The sequence below is a fragment of the Gouania willdenowi genome, chromosome 17 (genome assembly GCF_900634775.1).
Source record: "Gouania willdenowi chromosome 17, fGouWil2.1, whole genome shotgun sequence".
Lineage (NCBI taxonomy): Eukaryota > Metazoa > Chordata > Actinopteri > Blenniiformes > Gobiesocidae > Gouania > Gouania willdenowi.
The window spans coordinates 1,592,524-1,610,905 of record NC_041060.1 but is presented as its reverse complement, the minus strand read 5'-3'; the positions used below and the strand labels follow the sequence as shown (position 1 = coordinate 1,610,905).

The 18,382-nt window shown below is 36.6% G+C and overlaps 1 protein-coding gene across 1 annotated transcript in view; it reads left to right on the top strand.

Annotated features, from left to right (window-relative positions):
- The window catches only part of rab2a (RAB2A, member RAS oncogene family), a 40,858-nt gene that overhangs the window by 20,144 nt on the left and 2,332 nt on the right, over positions 1–18,382 (top strand). The window contains exons 5-8 of the mRNA XM_028473270.1: positions 1,004–1,086; positions 3,557–3,649; positions 6,730–6,841; positions 15,837–15,905. Of these exons, the coding sequence (XP_028329071.1) occupies positions 1,004–1,086; positions 3,557–3,649; positions 6,730–6,841; positions 15,837–15,905 (357 nt within the window). The remainder of the gene's footprint in view (positions 1–1,003; positions 1,087–3,556; positions 3,650–6,729; positions 6,842–15,836; positions 15,906–18,382) is intronic.

Here is an 18,382-nt window from a genome sequence, read left to right as displayed (position 1 = left end):
AGGTGGTCATCAGGTGGATATCATAAAGAACCAAAATGATGTGACAAAGTTTGTAACTCTGCACGAAAGTGAGCTGTTCTGTAGAAACTGGACAGTTTAGACACACAAGCTGGGAAAAAAGAAGAAGAATTGTTTGTTAAACAAAGGAGAGAGAAAGACAGGAGTCATTTGTATCTGGTTACAGACTCTGCTCTGTCCTCGGGTTTTTATCAGCTGACCAAAACTCAGAGCTAGACTCACAGAAGCAGGAGTGAAACACTGAGATGAAGACAAACAGGAGAGGGTCGAGTGGGCGGGGCTGGGGGCTCTGAGGCCAGGCCTGTAGCATACTGGACTTTTTAATCATTGATAATTTCTCTATAATAATAATAATAACTAGGGTAGACCTGTATTCACAAGGACAAATACATATTTGGCAATTAAAAATTGGCAAAAATTACAACTTGTATCTGGATTTGTCGACAAGTTTGTTCTTTTTAGAAATGAAAATAAAAGTAATAATACAGGAAAAACAGAAGACTGACCTTGACCTTAAATATGAGATTGAGAGAAGGTCAAGGTCACACATTGAAAGGAGATGTTGTTCAATCTCAATTCGTGGTCAAGTTATAGGGAAAAAAGTGTTGGTTTTTTTTGTGACATCATGAACTTTGACCCCTACCAATCTTTTTACTGATAGGTTGTACAACTTTGATCCAATAAAATAAAATACTCCACTTGAGATTAACTTCTCATAAATGTAAGCATCAAACTTGTACGATAAATATTTGTAGAGATATGGAAATGTTTGATTTTTGACACTTGAGGCGACCTTGACCTTGACATTTTGGCTCCAAAGGTCGACTGCACATTCTTGACATTGTCCCTATGATATGACATATGTGTCATTAGTGCTGCATTAATAGATTAGGAGGAGTTCCAGGACAAAAGAACTCCTACGATGACAATATATTTGGCACTTCTCAATTGCCAAATACAATAATATCTGATTGTGTCTCTACAGGCTGGTCAGGAGTCGTTCCGGTCCATCACCAGATCTTACTACAGAGGAGCAGCAGGTGCACTGCTAGTCTATGACATCACAAGGTAACAGAGCTGATCACGTGTCAGAGGAAGGGGGTGTAGACTCAAGACTCACTCAGACTTGACTATGGCTGTGTTGAAAATGTCACACTAACGTACTATACGCTACAAACTCAATGAGCATGTACTGTCTACTATATATATATATATATATATAACAGACATGGACAGCTGGTACCCTGGGGCCAGATGTGGCCCTCAGTCTAATATTTTGCGGCTCTCATTGCAAATCCCTTAAAAATGTATTTCAAGAAGTTAAAAGGAATACGAAGCCCAACATATTACACAAAATAACTCCAAGACACTCAAATCGGCAGCAAAATACACAAAGAACACAAAAACACACAAAAAATTCCAAAAAAACACAAAATGAGTCATAAAATATAAGGAAAAAAAAGGACAACAAAGACAGACACAACAACCACTTGAACAAACACACATTACAGAATGGCTCCAAAGACACACATACTGTTAACAAAATTACACAAAATGACAGGAAAATTTAGAAAACAACAAAAATACAGTAAGTGGCCTCATAAAGGTACAAAATGACAACAAAAATACACAACTTTACAAGAACACAAAAGAATAACAAAAACAAAATGACTAAAAACTGACAAAACCACAGACTATTTCTAATGCTGAGATGAATGTTGATCATGTGACCCTCGGATTAGATAGAATCACAGTTTTGTTGCCCCCACTGTGATATAGTTGCCCATCCCAGTTTAGTGCAGCACATTAATTGCATGTTTCAAGAGAATTGTTCACTTTGGTATAAAAGCATTAAATTTCACACAGATACTCTCTGAGGGCCACTATTTAGGAAAAAGCCGTTAGCCACTCGTTTTTACTCAATATGGCGGCCATTATTCATTGTTTTTCAGTGGTTGTTATATAACCAAAAAATACTCGGATCGGGCCAAACGAGGTGTCAGCAGAAAGGTGTGGTCCTCCCAAGTAAGGATTTGTGTGTGCATTAGTATCATTTTGTGTTTCTTTTGAGCTAATTTGTACATTTTTCTTTTGGATTTGTGTGTTTTGGGGATTTTTTTGTTTTAATGTTTTTTTTCTCATTATTTGTGATTTGTTATTATTTAGTGTGTTCATGTTGTAATTTTGTTTATTTTTCTGTCATTTTGTGTGTTTTTGATGTAATTTTGTTTATTTTTCTGTATTTTTTTTGTGGATTTGTGTGTTTTTGGGGAATTTTTGTTTTTATGTTTGTGTTTTTAATCATTATTTCTGTTTTTTGTATTTAGTATTTGCATACAAGCACATCTAATTGTATATGAACCGTTTTTAAAGCAATGTTGCGTGCGTGCGTTCAGCCCTTTGGTCCAGGGATGCAGAATGTTAAGGAGCAAATTGACAGGAAATTCCGTATTGATTATTTTGTCTCTCAGAGGTCGACTTCCTTATTTCCCTTTGCCATCATTATTTCAGCAGGCCCACCCCGCTCGTCTCTTTAAAAATAAAGGATTTTCTAATGTTAGGGTTGTTTTTAATGAACTTGTCTATCTGTATGATCCAACAGAACATTACTGTTACAGCATAGACGAAATAAAACAACCTAAATAACAACTCTTATCACAGCGGGGGCCACAAAAATGTGATGGTGTGGTCTGAGGGCCACATTTTAACATTCACATCAGCATTTAAGATAATGACCAATCTGAGAATTAACACAGGAAACAAACAACAAACAGCTTTGTTTATAGTTTGAGCAATTTGTTGTCATTTTGTATATTCTACTCTTTTTTTTTTTTTTCGTTGTCAGGTTGATTGTTCTTGCTGTCATTTTGTATATTTTGGTGTATTTTTTTAAATTTCTGTTGTATTGTGTTTTTATTTTATTTTTGTATATTTTACTCATTTTGTATGTTTTGGTTGTCATTTTGTGAGTTTGTGTTTTGTGTTCTTGTTGTCGTTTTGAATATTTTTGTTATTTTTAGTTATTTTGTGAATTTTTGTTGTCATTTTGTATGACTGTATATTTTACTCATTTTCTGTTTTTGTCATTTTGTGAATTTCTGTTTTGTGTGTTTTTATTTTAATTTTGTATAATTTTCTCCTCTTTTGTATGTTTTTGTTGTCGTTACGAGTGTTTCCTGAGTCATTTTGTCATTTTTTGTCTTTTTGGCGTCGTTCATTTACTTTGGGGGCTGTACAAACTAAGGCTAGTTCAGATTAGTCCATTTTTTTTTTTCAATTTTCCAGTAATAGAATCAATTTTTTGTCCGTAAATCACACTAAATGAGCTCATGGTTTTGCTGTTAATCTACAATAATAAAATGTCTGATAATAAAATTTAAATGAACTGTCCCTTTGTGAACGTTCACCTGTCTGAAAGACTCGTATCAGCTGCAGTATTATGGGAATATTGGAAATATTTCAACCAAAGGAATCTGAACACGGTGTGAATCTGTAGTATTTCCCAAATAATCTGTGTGTTTTGTGCTTGCTCTAACAGAAGGGACACCTTCAACCACTTGACGACCTGGTTAGAGGATGCTCGCCAACATTCCAACTCCAATATGGTCATCATGCTCATTGGCAACAAGAGGTACGATTCACTTTTCCTGTTCACACAGAGAGCGGTACACGTTGGCCTACATTAGCCTGGACCCTCCCCAATACATGGCAACAATGTTAAACAACACCGTGCTTGGACAGTTAATGAATGCTAGTGTTACACACAAGTTTTACACTCCTGAGCTAACTGCTAATTCACGTTAGCATTTAGCTACACGTTGACAATGCTGTACTGGAGGTTGTGCAACACGCCCTGACGTGCAGGATATGTGCAGAGAGCACTAGCTGTTCACTCGTCACGTTTTTTTATGAGGAAGTTCACTTTTCCAAAGCACACCAGAGCTGTTTATTGTCAGAAGCTCACTTTCACTCTACTTGATGTTACATAATAGTTATGTAATGTCAGCGAGCTGAGTGAAGGGAAAAATGCTGCTGTTGATTCAGGAACATGTTGAGAACTAAGTCTATCAGCCTGTTTTTATGAGACTGCAACAAACTATGTGTCATGGATCTTTTAATAGTTGTTTTTTTTATCATGATTTAAGTAAAATTGCAAAATAGTTTGAGAAGTTTCCATTGGATTTAACAGGAATTAAATGGAATAAACAGGGAATTCAGAAAATCAAAAGTTGACTCTTAATAGGGATATTAAATATAGTTGGTAAAATATAATTTGGCATCAAAAGTGTTTTGAAAAGGACTTTTTTGTTGATTTTAGAACATAGTTTGTCATTTTCTTTAATTTTTTAATACGTTGTCAGGAAAATGAGTAATATTTTACTTCACATTGATTTTTTTGTCGTGAAAGAATTGATTGTTTAATAAAAAATATTAAAGCTAAAACAAACCTTACACTGTTTGTGCTTAAAGAGCAGTTATTAATATCAGGGTCAATAACGTATAAGGATTTTCCCTGCAAAATCTTTCATAAAATGGGCATCATCGGGCGAGGTTTAGCATGAATATTATGTTGGAAATGAAAATAAAAAATACTGTGAAATGTTATACATGAATATAATAGAACTAAAATAGAATAAAGTATGTGAGTATATCAGTCCCTGCAGGATATTCACCTAAATTTCCCTGAATTTGGGAATTTGGAAAAATATTCGTGGAAGAATTTGAAGAGAATTTGCCAAATTTGAGTTTGTTCAACAATTTGAGGTTAAAAATGACTGCCATCATGTGATATGAGAAGTGGAAAACTGAGCTCTGAAAATATTGTGGATATTAATAGATTTTTTGTATTTGGAGTGGCTGAGATATCTGCAACTGAATTATTTTGTCATTTACAAAATGTTTCATTTTTTTTCCTCCATTTTCATTTTCTCGAGCAGGCCGAATTTGATGCTCTAAAGCAGTGTTTCTCAAATGGAGGTACGCGTACCTCAAGGGATTATAATTTTTTAGTTAAATATCATAATCATATGAAATAGTACCAGCAACTCACAAAACGACAACAAAAAAACACAAAATAAGAGAAAAATGTACCGAATCATAAAAACAATGACACCAAAAACACATGCTTATTAGAAGCAACACACAAAACGACAACAAAGACACTAAATGAGAGAAAAACACACTAGGTCACTACAAAATACACAAAAATAACAGAGAAACAAACAAAACGACACAAGAAACAACCTAACGACACCAAAAACACACACTGAGAGAGAATCATTTAAATAAGACCACAAAACGACAACAAAAACACACAAAATATAAGAAAAATATACTAAACAGACAACAAAATATGCAAAATGACACCAACAGCAACAACAAAAACACACAAAATAAGAGAAAAATATGCTGATTGATTAAAAAAAGACCAGACAAACAACAATAAAATACCCAAAATATAACCAAAAAAACACAAAATGATGATAGAAATGATCTTGATTAGAACATAAACTTTTTTTTTACAGACTTGTATTTCCAGATTGAGAACCACTGCTCTAAAGGGCCAGATTTGGCCCCCGGGCCTTGAGTTTGACATGTTGATGTGTTTTTGAGTGTACTTACACTTTAGCTACGAATCTAGATAATTATATCCTGGATTAATCTCTGTTAGCGGGCTTCAACAAACCAAACATTCCTTGTCAGAGAGAAGCTGTCTTATGACAGTCGATCACAACACGCTAATTTAAGCCCAGTGTTTTCAGCCTGGGTACGTGCACGTTCACATGAAAATGGTGGAGATTGCAGCGTCTGACCAATCACTACAATAAAGAAAACTGGCAGAGCGAGCGTCTTCACAGGATGAACAGCTTATGATCTTAAACAAATGTAATAAATTTAAATCCATGATGACAGTGAAGAGCAACAGTTTTAAGGGTCAGGACCTACAGCGGGGGCATGCTGTCAACGTGACGTGGAGGTTGGCCCTTTTACTTCTGCGTGGTGGGAACGCCTCAATATGCGATTGGCCACCCTGCCGCTAGGGGGTGTGGCTGTGTTGTTGTTTCAAATGAGCATTAAGAAAGCCCCTGTTTATCTTCCGGTCACAGAAAAATATGTTCTATGTTTTTTAAGCATCTTAAAATGTAATTTATTTCTGGATTATTACTGACCTACTGTACCTAACCATGTGTGTTTATTTGGACACAAACATTAAAACAACTTTTTCAAAACGTCATGTCTGCTCCTCCACAGCATGTTGATCATTTACTGTTAATAAAACACACACACACACAGTAGGTACAGAGATGAGGCAGAGTAGTAATAATAACAGTAAACACACCTTTTGTCTGTGATTGACTCTGATTGGCGGTGCTTCACGTGCTGCAGCCATGAAAGAATATAATAAAACTCTGGCACTTTTAGTCCATCTTGGTTCTCTCTGTGACTCAGTCCACTGGAGAAACTGGTATCGCTACGCTAAAAGTTGAAACATGGCGGTGTGACTGGAATAGGCAGTGACCGGGGCTGAGGTTTGGAGCTGACCAATCACACTGATTCAATCCTGGAAGTTAGCGCGATATGAGGTCATCTAGATTGGTAACATACCCCCTTTAGGATCAGTGTGAGACAAAGACTACCACTAAATGTGCTTTCTAAGCAGTGATCTTCTGATTATTAATCAGTTATGTGTGATTTTCTGGTGTTTTTCAGCGACCTGGAGTCGAGGAGAGAAGTAAAGAAAGAAGAAGGTGAAGCGTTTGCCAGAGAACACGGCCTCATATTCATGGAGACCTCAGCCAAGACTGCCTCTAATGTGGAGGAGGTAATCAAACACACATTATCTGCTCAGAGCCATAATGTAGAGCCGACCCTAATGCTTTGCATCGTGTTGACAGCTTGCATTTGTTTCAAATTGCTGTTAATGCCACTCATTTGTTTGATATATGTGCTACTGCTTACAGGTCAACACTAATGCGGTGCAGTTTGTTTTTTTTTTCCCTCTCCAGTAACACATAAATCTTAGGCCTAAACACAATTTCACACACATTATGGGATGTTTCACTCTTCACAATGCTGCCTCTTGATATGTGCAGTGGAGGTTTGAGCGCTACTTGTTTGTGGGAAACAGCGGGAGCTTTGAAAGCATCTCACTCACTGTTTGGAACAAGACTTTCAGTGTTTGGAACAAGAATGAGTCACTTAAGTTTCAAGTTAAAGTGTGATATTGTATCAAAACAGCATGACCGTATTTATTTGTAGATCTGCCTTAATTAACGTGGCCAATATTAGCTAGCCACAGGCTAACACAGCATGGGCAAGATGCCAAAAATAACATTTATTTACATTAGATTTTGTGTTACTCATTATTTTAAGTTTAATAATAAAGATGTTGACTTTAGTAAAAGCATTTTCTGTACAATGAACCTATTAATTTCTTTTCCTATTTATTTTAAACTGAAAGTTAAATTCACCGTCAAGTAATATTGTTGTTAAATATTAAGAGACACTTTTTTTTCCAATAAAAAAAAAAGGAAAAATGAATTGTTAAATAACTCTTAATTGTTTAGTTAAAATATAGGATAAGACACTTAAAAATATTTTTTAAATAATTGTTATTAAAGAATTCTTGTTAAATAGTTTTTTTTTAATTAACATAAGACACTTGAAAATATTTTTTAAATTAATTTTTATTTTTTTATAAAGGAATTCAGATAAGTCAATTAAAAAGAACATTTTGATGAAGCTTTCTTGCTTGTTTTCCTTATGAAAGAACTCGTGGGGACACATCAAAGCAATCACCTATGAGGAAGACTGACAGTTGGCAGGAAATCAAATTTCCTGAAAAAAAAGTTGTCTGAATAAATGAAAACCTTGACATATTAAGAGTATATTAGTACAGTATCGGTTTCCTTACATTTAACATATCACCTCTTATGTCACAGTTTAAAAAACAAACACATGTTCAGGAGATGCTGGACCTTCTCAACACCAAAGAAGTAAGACTGAGTTCAAACGGCAGATCTTTTTGCACAATTTGGATTTTTTTTTCAGAGAAATATGATATATTTGTTTTTTTTGGTGCTTGTTCATATTACACATTAAATGCGACTTCTATTAATTAAGAGAATTTAGTGAATATCTGTTTATAGAAGTAAATATGGAGGCGTCTTGGCGTGTGTGGCACTGATAATATGTATAATATATAATGTTTCATTAATTCTAAGACCTCAATCTCCTGTCCACTCCGTCCTCCACCGTGGCTGTTTTCTTTCCTCCTGAGACGCAGAATTCAAACATGTAAAGGTCAAAATAATGCGACCTGGTTCGTTCAATCAGCAGCTGCATTCCAAAATATCAGATACGTATCGGGTTTAAGAGCACATGTTAAAGTAGCCTTGATTGGGTTTGAGGAATATCAGATTTGTGCTGTTCAAACTGTGTTTTATATGGCAAAAATATTGTATTTGTGCGCGTTTGCATGCACACTAAATAAATGTAACATAAGTTTTCCCCAAATTAATAAAAAAATAAATGTTTGGAGCTAGTCAGAGGTGCTGGAGTTAGGCAGACGTGCTTACTTCAGAGATGTCCAGAAAAAAAAAAGTAGAAGGCTGAAACTGGTGGTGAGTTGCCGCTGCCGCGCTCCGAAAATTTTGCAAAAATGATGCTATATATGGTGACTATTGGTGCATTATATTAGTGTAACTGTGGCTTTTCTTCTGTCTATTTTGTAGCACTTTTCTGAGAATGATGTATTTTTTCACCTAGTTTTTGTTTGTATGATGCATTTACATGTTGTAATTTGGTATCCATGGTAATGATGACAAAGAATTGAGCATCATTATCAGTTTACCTCTTTCCAGTTGAAAATGTACCAACTTATAGTATAGCAGTAGTATGGTCCCTTAGTAGTGCTCTGTAGAATGCTGTCTGGTACTGAACATATCTGCATGATTAACATCATTTTTGTGTGGTTTGCTGTAGTTTTGGTAATATATTTAGTTGTATCAATGTACATTAATATTCATAATATATCTTACATATAGCCTTGCATTTGTGATTTTCGGAACCCACTACCCTGGACTCAGGACTTTTAATTTATGATTCATGATTATATTGATCTTCAATGTTTAAAACAACAAAACCCATATAAAGTGCCATAGAGAAAAAATAAAAACCCCTTCAAAATCTACTTTTTTCAAATTTGGTCTGTGAATTATTTTTACCAGCGACTCTTATCTTTGTTAAAGTTAATGTTTATTTAATTTAGTTGAATTCATTAATGTTGTGAATGTGAATTTATTATATTATTGAGGAAATATTTAGACAGAATGATTGTTTTCCTTCAGTTACAGCCGCCAGATATTAGTTTGGACCAGCAGAGGGCGCTGATAACCCAGTGTTCGGTTGGGGTGCAGCTATTCTGAAGAAGAGTGAAGAAGAGATGCTATGCACTAGCAGACGGAGCTAATAGAAAAACCTGATTTTTACAGATATTCACGTAATATTGCAGATATTCTTTTGGTGCTAAAGGGGTGAGGAATCATTTATGAACATGTTTAAGAGTAAAAGGCGGCCAGAAAGAAAATAGTAGGTGAATCTGCCCGTGTTCTTAAGCTTCTGGACATCACTGCTGATGTAGCTTACCTCCAACAATTGGACAGTATTGTACATAAATCACATTGTTATGTTTGTAAATTGAAGAGCAGAATGGAAATCTAAGCCTATATATTGAGCGTCAGGGATGGTCATTCTATGTGCTAACCCTGCTAGCTTTCCATTAGCTAGCTTCGTGTAGCGCTGTTAGCGTAGCGTAGCAGCCTGTCACGCTACCACACCTTTTCCTTGGTGTTGTTAAATGAATGCAAGGCGTTGTCCTGCGGGACCTTTTCCTCACTTATCCAATCACATAAATAATCCCATCCTACACAACACAGCATGCCAGCCAGGGGCGCACACACACTCACACACACACACACACACACACACACACACACACACACACACACACACACACACACACACACACACACACACACTCACACACACTCTCACACACTCTCACACACACACTGAGTGTGTTTACATTGATTTTTTTCTCCTTTTCCCCCCCTCTCCACCATCTCTCTCCTGGCCTATATCATTCAGACACACACCCACAGCACCGTTGTGCAGAGCTCTCTCTAGGGTTAAAATGAAGGGGGAGGGGTGTGTGTGTGTGTGTGTGTGTGTGTGTGTGGTATGATTAATTTGTCTCATTAGTGTCCTCTGAATCCTCCTGATACCGTGCCTCTCCTCCCTTCCCTTCATCTCTCCTCTTTCCATCCCTCAGCGTCCATCATTTGCTCTTTACCTCTCCTCCTTCACCTCACCCCCCTCCCCCTCTGCTCACCATCTTTTTTCCCTCCCCCACTCACCATGTGTGCCTTCTGCCCCTTCCCCTCCACGTCTCCTCCCTGCCCTATTCCATTCATTCCTCCCTCCCCCCTTCCTTCCATCATCTCCGTTCCCCTCTCTCTCTCTTTCTCTCTCTCTCTCGCAGTATATCAACCAGTTATAGTTCATACATATTCATAACCCCCGTCCCTCCCCGCCTAAGCGACATCAAGGAGCCAATCAGCTGAGAGTTTGTCGTCAGGGTCTGTGGGTGGACACTGGGACTAATGGGATGGTCCTTAGAGACAGATTCCTCTAACCATCTTTCCACCATCTTTTTATCCTTCCTCTGAGATCATAACTCTGCATTTTCATTTTTTAGTTCCTGCTTTCTTCACTTTTTTTTGTTAAAGAAAAGCTAAAGGAAGAAAGGAAAGAGAATCAGTAAAGTGTTAAAGATAGGACTGGAACACCCGTGGGCTCTATTGGTCTATTTCTGACGTGGCGTCAGGTACAGGTTCAGCACACGTTTCCAGTTTGAGAGCAACCTTTTTTTTTATTTGGCTTATTGTGCCGTTAGAGCCTGATATGTAACAACGACCCAAATTATTAAAAAAATACATGTAATAAAACCTGAAATTACTTAACTGGTCAATAATGAATCGAAGGTGCTGAGCCTGAAATGTAATTAAAACATTTTTTTAAACTCCAAAATGCTACAACTGACCAATAATAATAATTTAACAAGATGCTGAGCCCAAAACGTAAAAAAAAAAAAAACTTTTAGTTTATTACATTATGGGGCAGAAAAATTATTTTCAACATTTTATTACATCATAGAGTGAGTCAATGATTGTTGCTGATGTGGCCCCTCAAAGTAAACGCACAAAATGACAGAAAAATACACCAAACAAAAGCAAGAATACATAAAAAAAATACAAAGACTTACAATGTTAGAGGAAAAATACAGTAAAAGACTAGAAAAACACAGAAAATACTCCAAAAAGCACATACAACTACTACGAAAATTACAAACTGAGAACTGTCATACACAACTTTACTCCAAATATGCAAAATTACAACAAAAAAACACAAAATAACCCACAAAGTAGGCAAAATTGCTAAAAATGACAACAGAAGTATGCAAAAAGTCAAGAAGAACCCAATAAATTACTTTGCAAACCCACAGTACCAACAAACAAGTAAAATGACAACAGAAATACACAAAAATTACTCCAAAAACTGCAAAATGACAACATAAATACATGATATCTCTTCAAAAAACATACATTTTACAGGGAAAAATACACAAAATGACAACAGAAATGCAATCATAACAAACATACACAAAATGACAGAAAAAGACCAAATTATGCCTAAAAAGTTTGTTGTTTCCTGTGTTAACACTGTGATTGGTCATTATTCTAAATGCTCACATGAACATTGATAATGTGGCCCTTTGATCAAACAAACACATTTTTGTGGCCCCCACTGTGATAGAAGTTGCCATCATACAGAAATGTGTGTGTGTGTGTGTGTGTGTGTACAGTATAAATCAATCAGTCGGCTTTTATTTGTGTAGCACTTTCCGTACAATGATATAGCTCAAAGTGCATTACATAGTTAAAATTACATTTACATTTTTTGTTTGAGAATATTACCGGGCAGCACTTTACAAATATTGTATTTTTTTAAACTTTATTTTCATATTCTGTATAATGTTAAATACATTGTTGGTTTACTGAAGTTTTTAAATAAACAACATGCAAATTTATGTTTTCCATTTTGTTTCATACTGTACTGAAAATTAACCGAACCGTGACCTCAAAACCGAGGTTTTTTGTGTATCGTTACACTCCTAGTATATACATATATATGAAAAAGTTAATATGTTAATAAAAGACCAAAAAAATGTACGTTTTGGGCTCAGCATCTTGTTATATTATTGAGCAGTTATTACATTTTTTTTTAAAATAACTTTTCCTGTCCTTGTTACATGTGACGTGCCTTATTTTAGCAGTCATATTTCAGTAGTAGATCGCACTGGTTCAGTACGTGAAGTGTTTGTGACCTGTGCTGATGTCACATCTTTAGCTCATCACAGGTGCTTCTTAGTTCAGACCCCGGGGACACGAGCACTGAGGCGTCGTCCCTGGAGACGACATCACTGCTGAGATAGTCACAGGCCTCTTGTTTCCTCTTTGATGCGTAGAACGAACACCATGTCGTGTTGGTAACTGCATCACAATATCATTGAGACGTTTACCTGGTTGGTTATAGAGTCAAAGGTTTAGGTTTAGAACAGACTGAAGAACTCGAGTATTCGTCAAAGCTACAAATGTCATCAAAAATGTTCAAAATGCTAATGCTTCCTGTATGCATCTTAGAGACAAATACTAAAGTTAGTTTACTCCTCATCCTACTAGATCAGAGAGTAACACAGCAGGGGCCACAAATGGGGGTCACATGATCAGCATTAATGTCAGCATTTATAATAATGACAAAATCTGAGCATTAATACAGGAAACAACAATGGGTTTGTGTGTTTTTGTTTCTGTGTAGTGTCATTCTCGTTTTTTGTTGTTTTGTAATATTTTTTTTCATTTTTTGAGTTTTTTTGTGTATTTTTACTGTCACTTTTTTTTCTTTTGGACTAATTTTTCTATATTTTTGTCGTTTTGTGTGTTTTACGAGACATTCTATGTATTTTGTTGTTGTTTCGTGTGTTGTTGGAGTCATTTTGTGTTTTTTTTGCTCTTTTGTATATTTTTCAGTCTTTTTATTTATTTATTTTTGTCTGTTAAAAGCTTTTTAATGAATTCTTGTTTATTTTGGAAGACATTTCATTTTGTTATTTGTGTTAATTTTATTGATTTTTATATAATTTTCATCGCTTTTTTTGGTGTCAGTCAATTTGTGTATTTTTGTCGTTTTTTGTGTGTAAGTTTGTAGTTTGTGTGTTTTTTTTTTTTTTTTTAAATCATTTCATGTATTTTTATGTTTTTTGTTTTTTTTTTCAGTCATTTTGTTCTCTTTTGCTGCTGTTTTGTGTGTTTTTGTGTCCTTTTCAAGGTCATCTTGTGCATTTACTTTGTGCGTTCACACAAAATGAGGCCAAGGGCTGCTAGTTTCCACTGTTTATACTCAATAAATAATATCACTTACATACACTGATCTGCTGTAACATGGAAAAGTCAACACTTCAAACTTGTGTTATTGGTTATTCTGATACCAGTCGAAACCAACATTATATTTTTTTATTTTCTTTTGTCCAATCTGACCTGTCAAAGCTCTTCTGTGGGATCTGAACTAACATCCCTCAGAGCTTTGGACTACTATCACCTCTACAGTACAAGAACGCCCAACAAAGCTGTAACTTTAGAGAAGCTCTGACTCTATTGTCTCACAATCACTATCTGAGTCTGACTAAACTTCCTCAAATCATTACACTTCCCTATTTGTCCTGCATTTAGTGCTGCAATTATTATATGACATCGATGGAATTAAAAGTGTACTTTTAGCTTTTAAACATCCAATGAGTCCCTCACATTCACATTTAACACACATTCCACCACATGACACACACTTTTGTAACGTTATCAGATGAATTTGTCGTCTGCATGGTTGGATTTGCTCCCTCGTTCCACTGAATACAAAAAAAAATTAAATCTACAATGTTTGTAACAAACTGGTGGTTTTAAAGAAAATTGAACCAGACAATTGCACAGTTTATCTCATCATCATAAAAATCTGAACCTAGGTCTGGTTTTTCAAAGGGATCCTCCAATGTTTTTACAAATATGGCCTAAAACCTTTAAAATCATTAGAAGATCAGTGCCTAACAAAACTCATCATTTTGCATCATATTCATTTTATTAACTTTTAAAAATTGGACTACTTTACCCTGTGCGCCGCCATTTTGAAATGTCGTTATTAATGACTTGATTGATTGCCCCTTTCAGCCCTTTGAGTTCTATAGGAGGTGAAGCATTCAGGATCATTTAGCAGCTTTTTCAGTCAAAATAACAACTTATACTGTTTTGGGTTGCTCTAAAAATAAGTAAAATTAAAAAAAAAAGTCAATGTAAACCTCTTTTGTTCACTGAAATATGATAAACAAAATCTTTGAGACGAAAAAATCTGTGACCGCAGGGGGCGACAGTTCCAACTCTGCTGTTTCATAGACGGCATGAAGAAGAGAAGAAGAGCTCTGGTTGCATGTAATTACAGACAACCAGCAGTCCGATCCTGTTGTCTGCATTTAAAGGGTTCATGTTAAGCTAAATTAATGTTTCTGTGCTTTAAACATGATAAAGTGTTATTAGGGCTTCATACACATGTCCAAAGTGTTTTTTTTATTGATTCCATCAATCGTTAGTTAGAGGGTGATTTACTCCTCTCTTACTGCAGGGCGACCACAAACACCTCGCTACAATTTGATGACGCGTTCCCACTTTGATGACTAATGTGACGCAGCACTGAGCTGGAGAAGCCACGCCTTCAGGAAGCTCTGTGTTGTGATTGACATGTAAACAAACACGCCCACGAAGGTGAGCATTTCAGCGCAGTGCTATGTATGTATTTTCTACAGTCTACGTATGTACTGGCGAACGCCCCGCCCCCACGCTCTGTCTCATGTTTATAAAGGAGCATGAGCTCGGCTACGGAGTGGGTGGGAGGAGGAAGTCAGTGTCCCTTCTATAGACTCGCCCACTCATGAATATTCATAAGTAGGCCACAAATCAGCCTGTTTGTGCAGAGTTGCTCAGAAAGTGACTTTTCAGAGGCTAAAACTCTGGAAAACAGGCGAGTTTTGGAAAATAAACCTCCAATATTATGTTTTTGGGGTTCTTAGAACAAATGGAGATGGTGAAAAATAGCATGATATGGAACTTTAAAATTTGAAAGCAACCCAAAGCAGCACAAGTTGTTATTTTGACTGAAAAAGCTGCTAAATGATCCTGAATGCTTCACCTCCTATAGAACTCAATGAACTAAAAGGGGCTATTGGTGTCATCAATGATGTCATTCCAACATGGCGGTGCACAGGGTAAAGTAGTCCCATTTTTAAAAATGTAATAAAATGAATATGGTGCAAAATAATGCGTTTTGTTAGGCATAGATCTTCTAATAAGGTTTTAGGTCATATTTGTAAAAACAGTGGAGGGTCCCTTTAAGTCTTTTTGGGGTTTCTGTGTAAAGATGGTGGAGATCTGTGGGCTGGGTCGTGTAAAGCTGCATGTTGAAGCTTGGTTGTGTTACTGAGACCTAACGTTGAATCTGCTTTGCATGCATAATGTGCAGCTTCTTTATATGGAAAAAAAAAATCATCCTCACATGAGCTGAGCAGACTCATTTCTAAGAGCCAACATACAAACAGAAATTAACGCCCCCCTCCCCCTCCCCCTCCCTGTCTGTCCCACTTCCTGCTTCTATCTCAGGCTTTCATCAACACAGCCAAGGAGATCTATGAGAAGATCCAGGAGGGAGTGTTTGATATCAACAATGAGGTGAGACATGCCGTCCGTTCTCCTCTTCCTCCTTTTTCCCACCCATTTTTCACCTTGGTGTGGTTTTTCCAGCTGTGTGTGTGTGTCTGTGTCTGTGTCTGTGTCTGTGTCTGTGTCTGTGTGTGTGTGTGTGTCTGTGCGTGTGTGTGCGTGTGTGTGTGGAAACACAAGAAATCACAGTAAAAATGAAGTAAAAACACTTCTATTCATTCGTCTACAGGACTCCACATCCCACAATGCAATAGACCAAACCTTTCAAACATTGTCAATAAATGGAGACCAAAACAAACTTTTGAGCTGCAATTTTTAATTTATTTATTTTTCAATTTCATCTAGTTGCTATCTATTACTACCTTAATCATTTTATAATGACACAAACTCACCATATTTTAACCTATTTTCATCACTTTTCTTTGCTCTTTTTAATGCATTTTTGCTACATTAATCCCATTTCTGCCACTTCTTCATCACATTTCAATGCTTTTTCTGCACATTTTTTTCCACTTTCTGGACTTTTTTAAGACTTATAAACCATTTCCACCACTTTTCCACCTAATGTCACATATGTTGACCCAATATTGTCACTTTTAACCTCTTTTCATCATATTTAATGCTCATTTTTGCCAATTTATCCACATTCACAATTTGTCATGCTCATTATTTGCCAGTTTAAAATAATTGTTCCTGTTTTTTGACACTTAGAACATTTTTTTTTACCATTTCTTCTGTCTGTTTTGTGCCACTCTAATTTGCAACTTTTAACCAATTTTTGTTGTTTTTTTAAAATTTCATCACTTTATTCAGCAACTTTGGTCACTTTAACCCATTTTATTTTTGACTAAACCAAGGATTTACATCTTTAAGATGACTATATACTATGGCCCAAATAATAATAAACTTAACAGGATAACAGTGGATATTATTCAGATAAATAAATAAATGTAGGGGTACAGTGAGGGTTACAGGCGACAGTTTCATTTTTTTACATTTTCAGTTGGTTTTGTGCCTTGGGATGTTTTTTTTTTCAATGAAAAGATGAGAAACACTGTTCTACGCTGATATTTCCTCATCCTGACGAGCATAAAACACGCTTTTCATTCCCTTTACATCACGTGACAGAAATAATCTCATGATCCACCGAACTCACAAGCAGACGCACGCTCGCTGTCTCACGATTTACGTTGACGGAGAAGTTTCTAAACAGACCTGTTAGCGATGGTCCACATCTGTTTCAGAGCACATCTGGCCCGTTGGCCAGCACAGAGCAGCCAGTAAGTGAACGCAGGCCCAGGGCTGTCAGTGCTTTTGTTATTAGCGACTGTAAGAGACGCGGAGAAGGCGAGCTCGCCGGCCAAACCACATCAGCTGACTGGCTGCGAGCGAGCGAGGGAAGCCCCAGCACGAATGTTGGCAGCAGCTTTGAGGAAACACACTCACACACACACACACACACACACACACACACACCCTTAGCTCAATAAATGTGATTTAAAGGCGTACAGTGTTTCCCAGAGGCACTACTGCTACTGAGTGTAGGAGGGGGATTTACTCTGAGAGCCACAGAGATAAATATATACAGAAGGAGACACACACACACACACACACACACACACAGAGAGAGAGGAGACGTGATGAAACACAGAGGGAAAGTGAGCACTACACTACAAAGCCATGAAAGTGCCTCTCCACCTCCTCCTCCTCCTCTTTTCTCCTCTGTTTTCTCTCTCTCCGTGTCCTTGAGTGCTGCTGAAGCCTCGGCAGCACCTGTTGCTTCTTCCTCTTCTGTGATGTGATCTAAAGGGAGCCCCCGCACACGTCGCGCTGCCTAAATAACACACACACACACACACACGGTCCCTCTCAAGCAGCTCCATTCGTTCTCCTGATCATAATCACACTATTTTGGCCCCTGAAGGGATTTAAGAATATTGAAGTGTCATTATTTAATGCACACGTGTCAAACTCAAGGCCCGAGGGCCAAATCTGGCCCTTTAGAGCATGGGTTCTCAACCCCACAGACCGAGGACCCCCACTGTAGCTGAAGGTGGTTGAACACAGACATGAACATTGAAGAACAGTCATGTGGAGACAGGACCATCTATAAGGGGGAATAAAGGGGAGAGATGTTTGGGGTCCATCCATAAAGTCAGTAAAATGATGGTTTATTGTTCTATGAATCTATGATAACCACATTTATTTATTCATCTGAATAATTTCCACTGTTATCCAGGAACGTTTATTATTATTATTATAGTCATCTTAAAGATGGAAATCCTGGTTTTAATCACTAATAAAATGTGTAAATGTGAAGAAAAGGTGGTGAAATGGAATTTTAAAAAAACAGAAAATGGTTCAAAGTTGCAAATTAGAGTGGATAAAAACAGACAGAAGAAGTGGTAAAAAGGTTTCAAAGTGTTAATATTGGCTTCAAAGTGGGAAAAAAAATTAGGAATAATTTGTTTAAACTTGAAAATAAT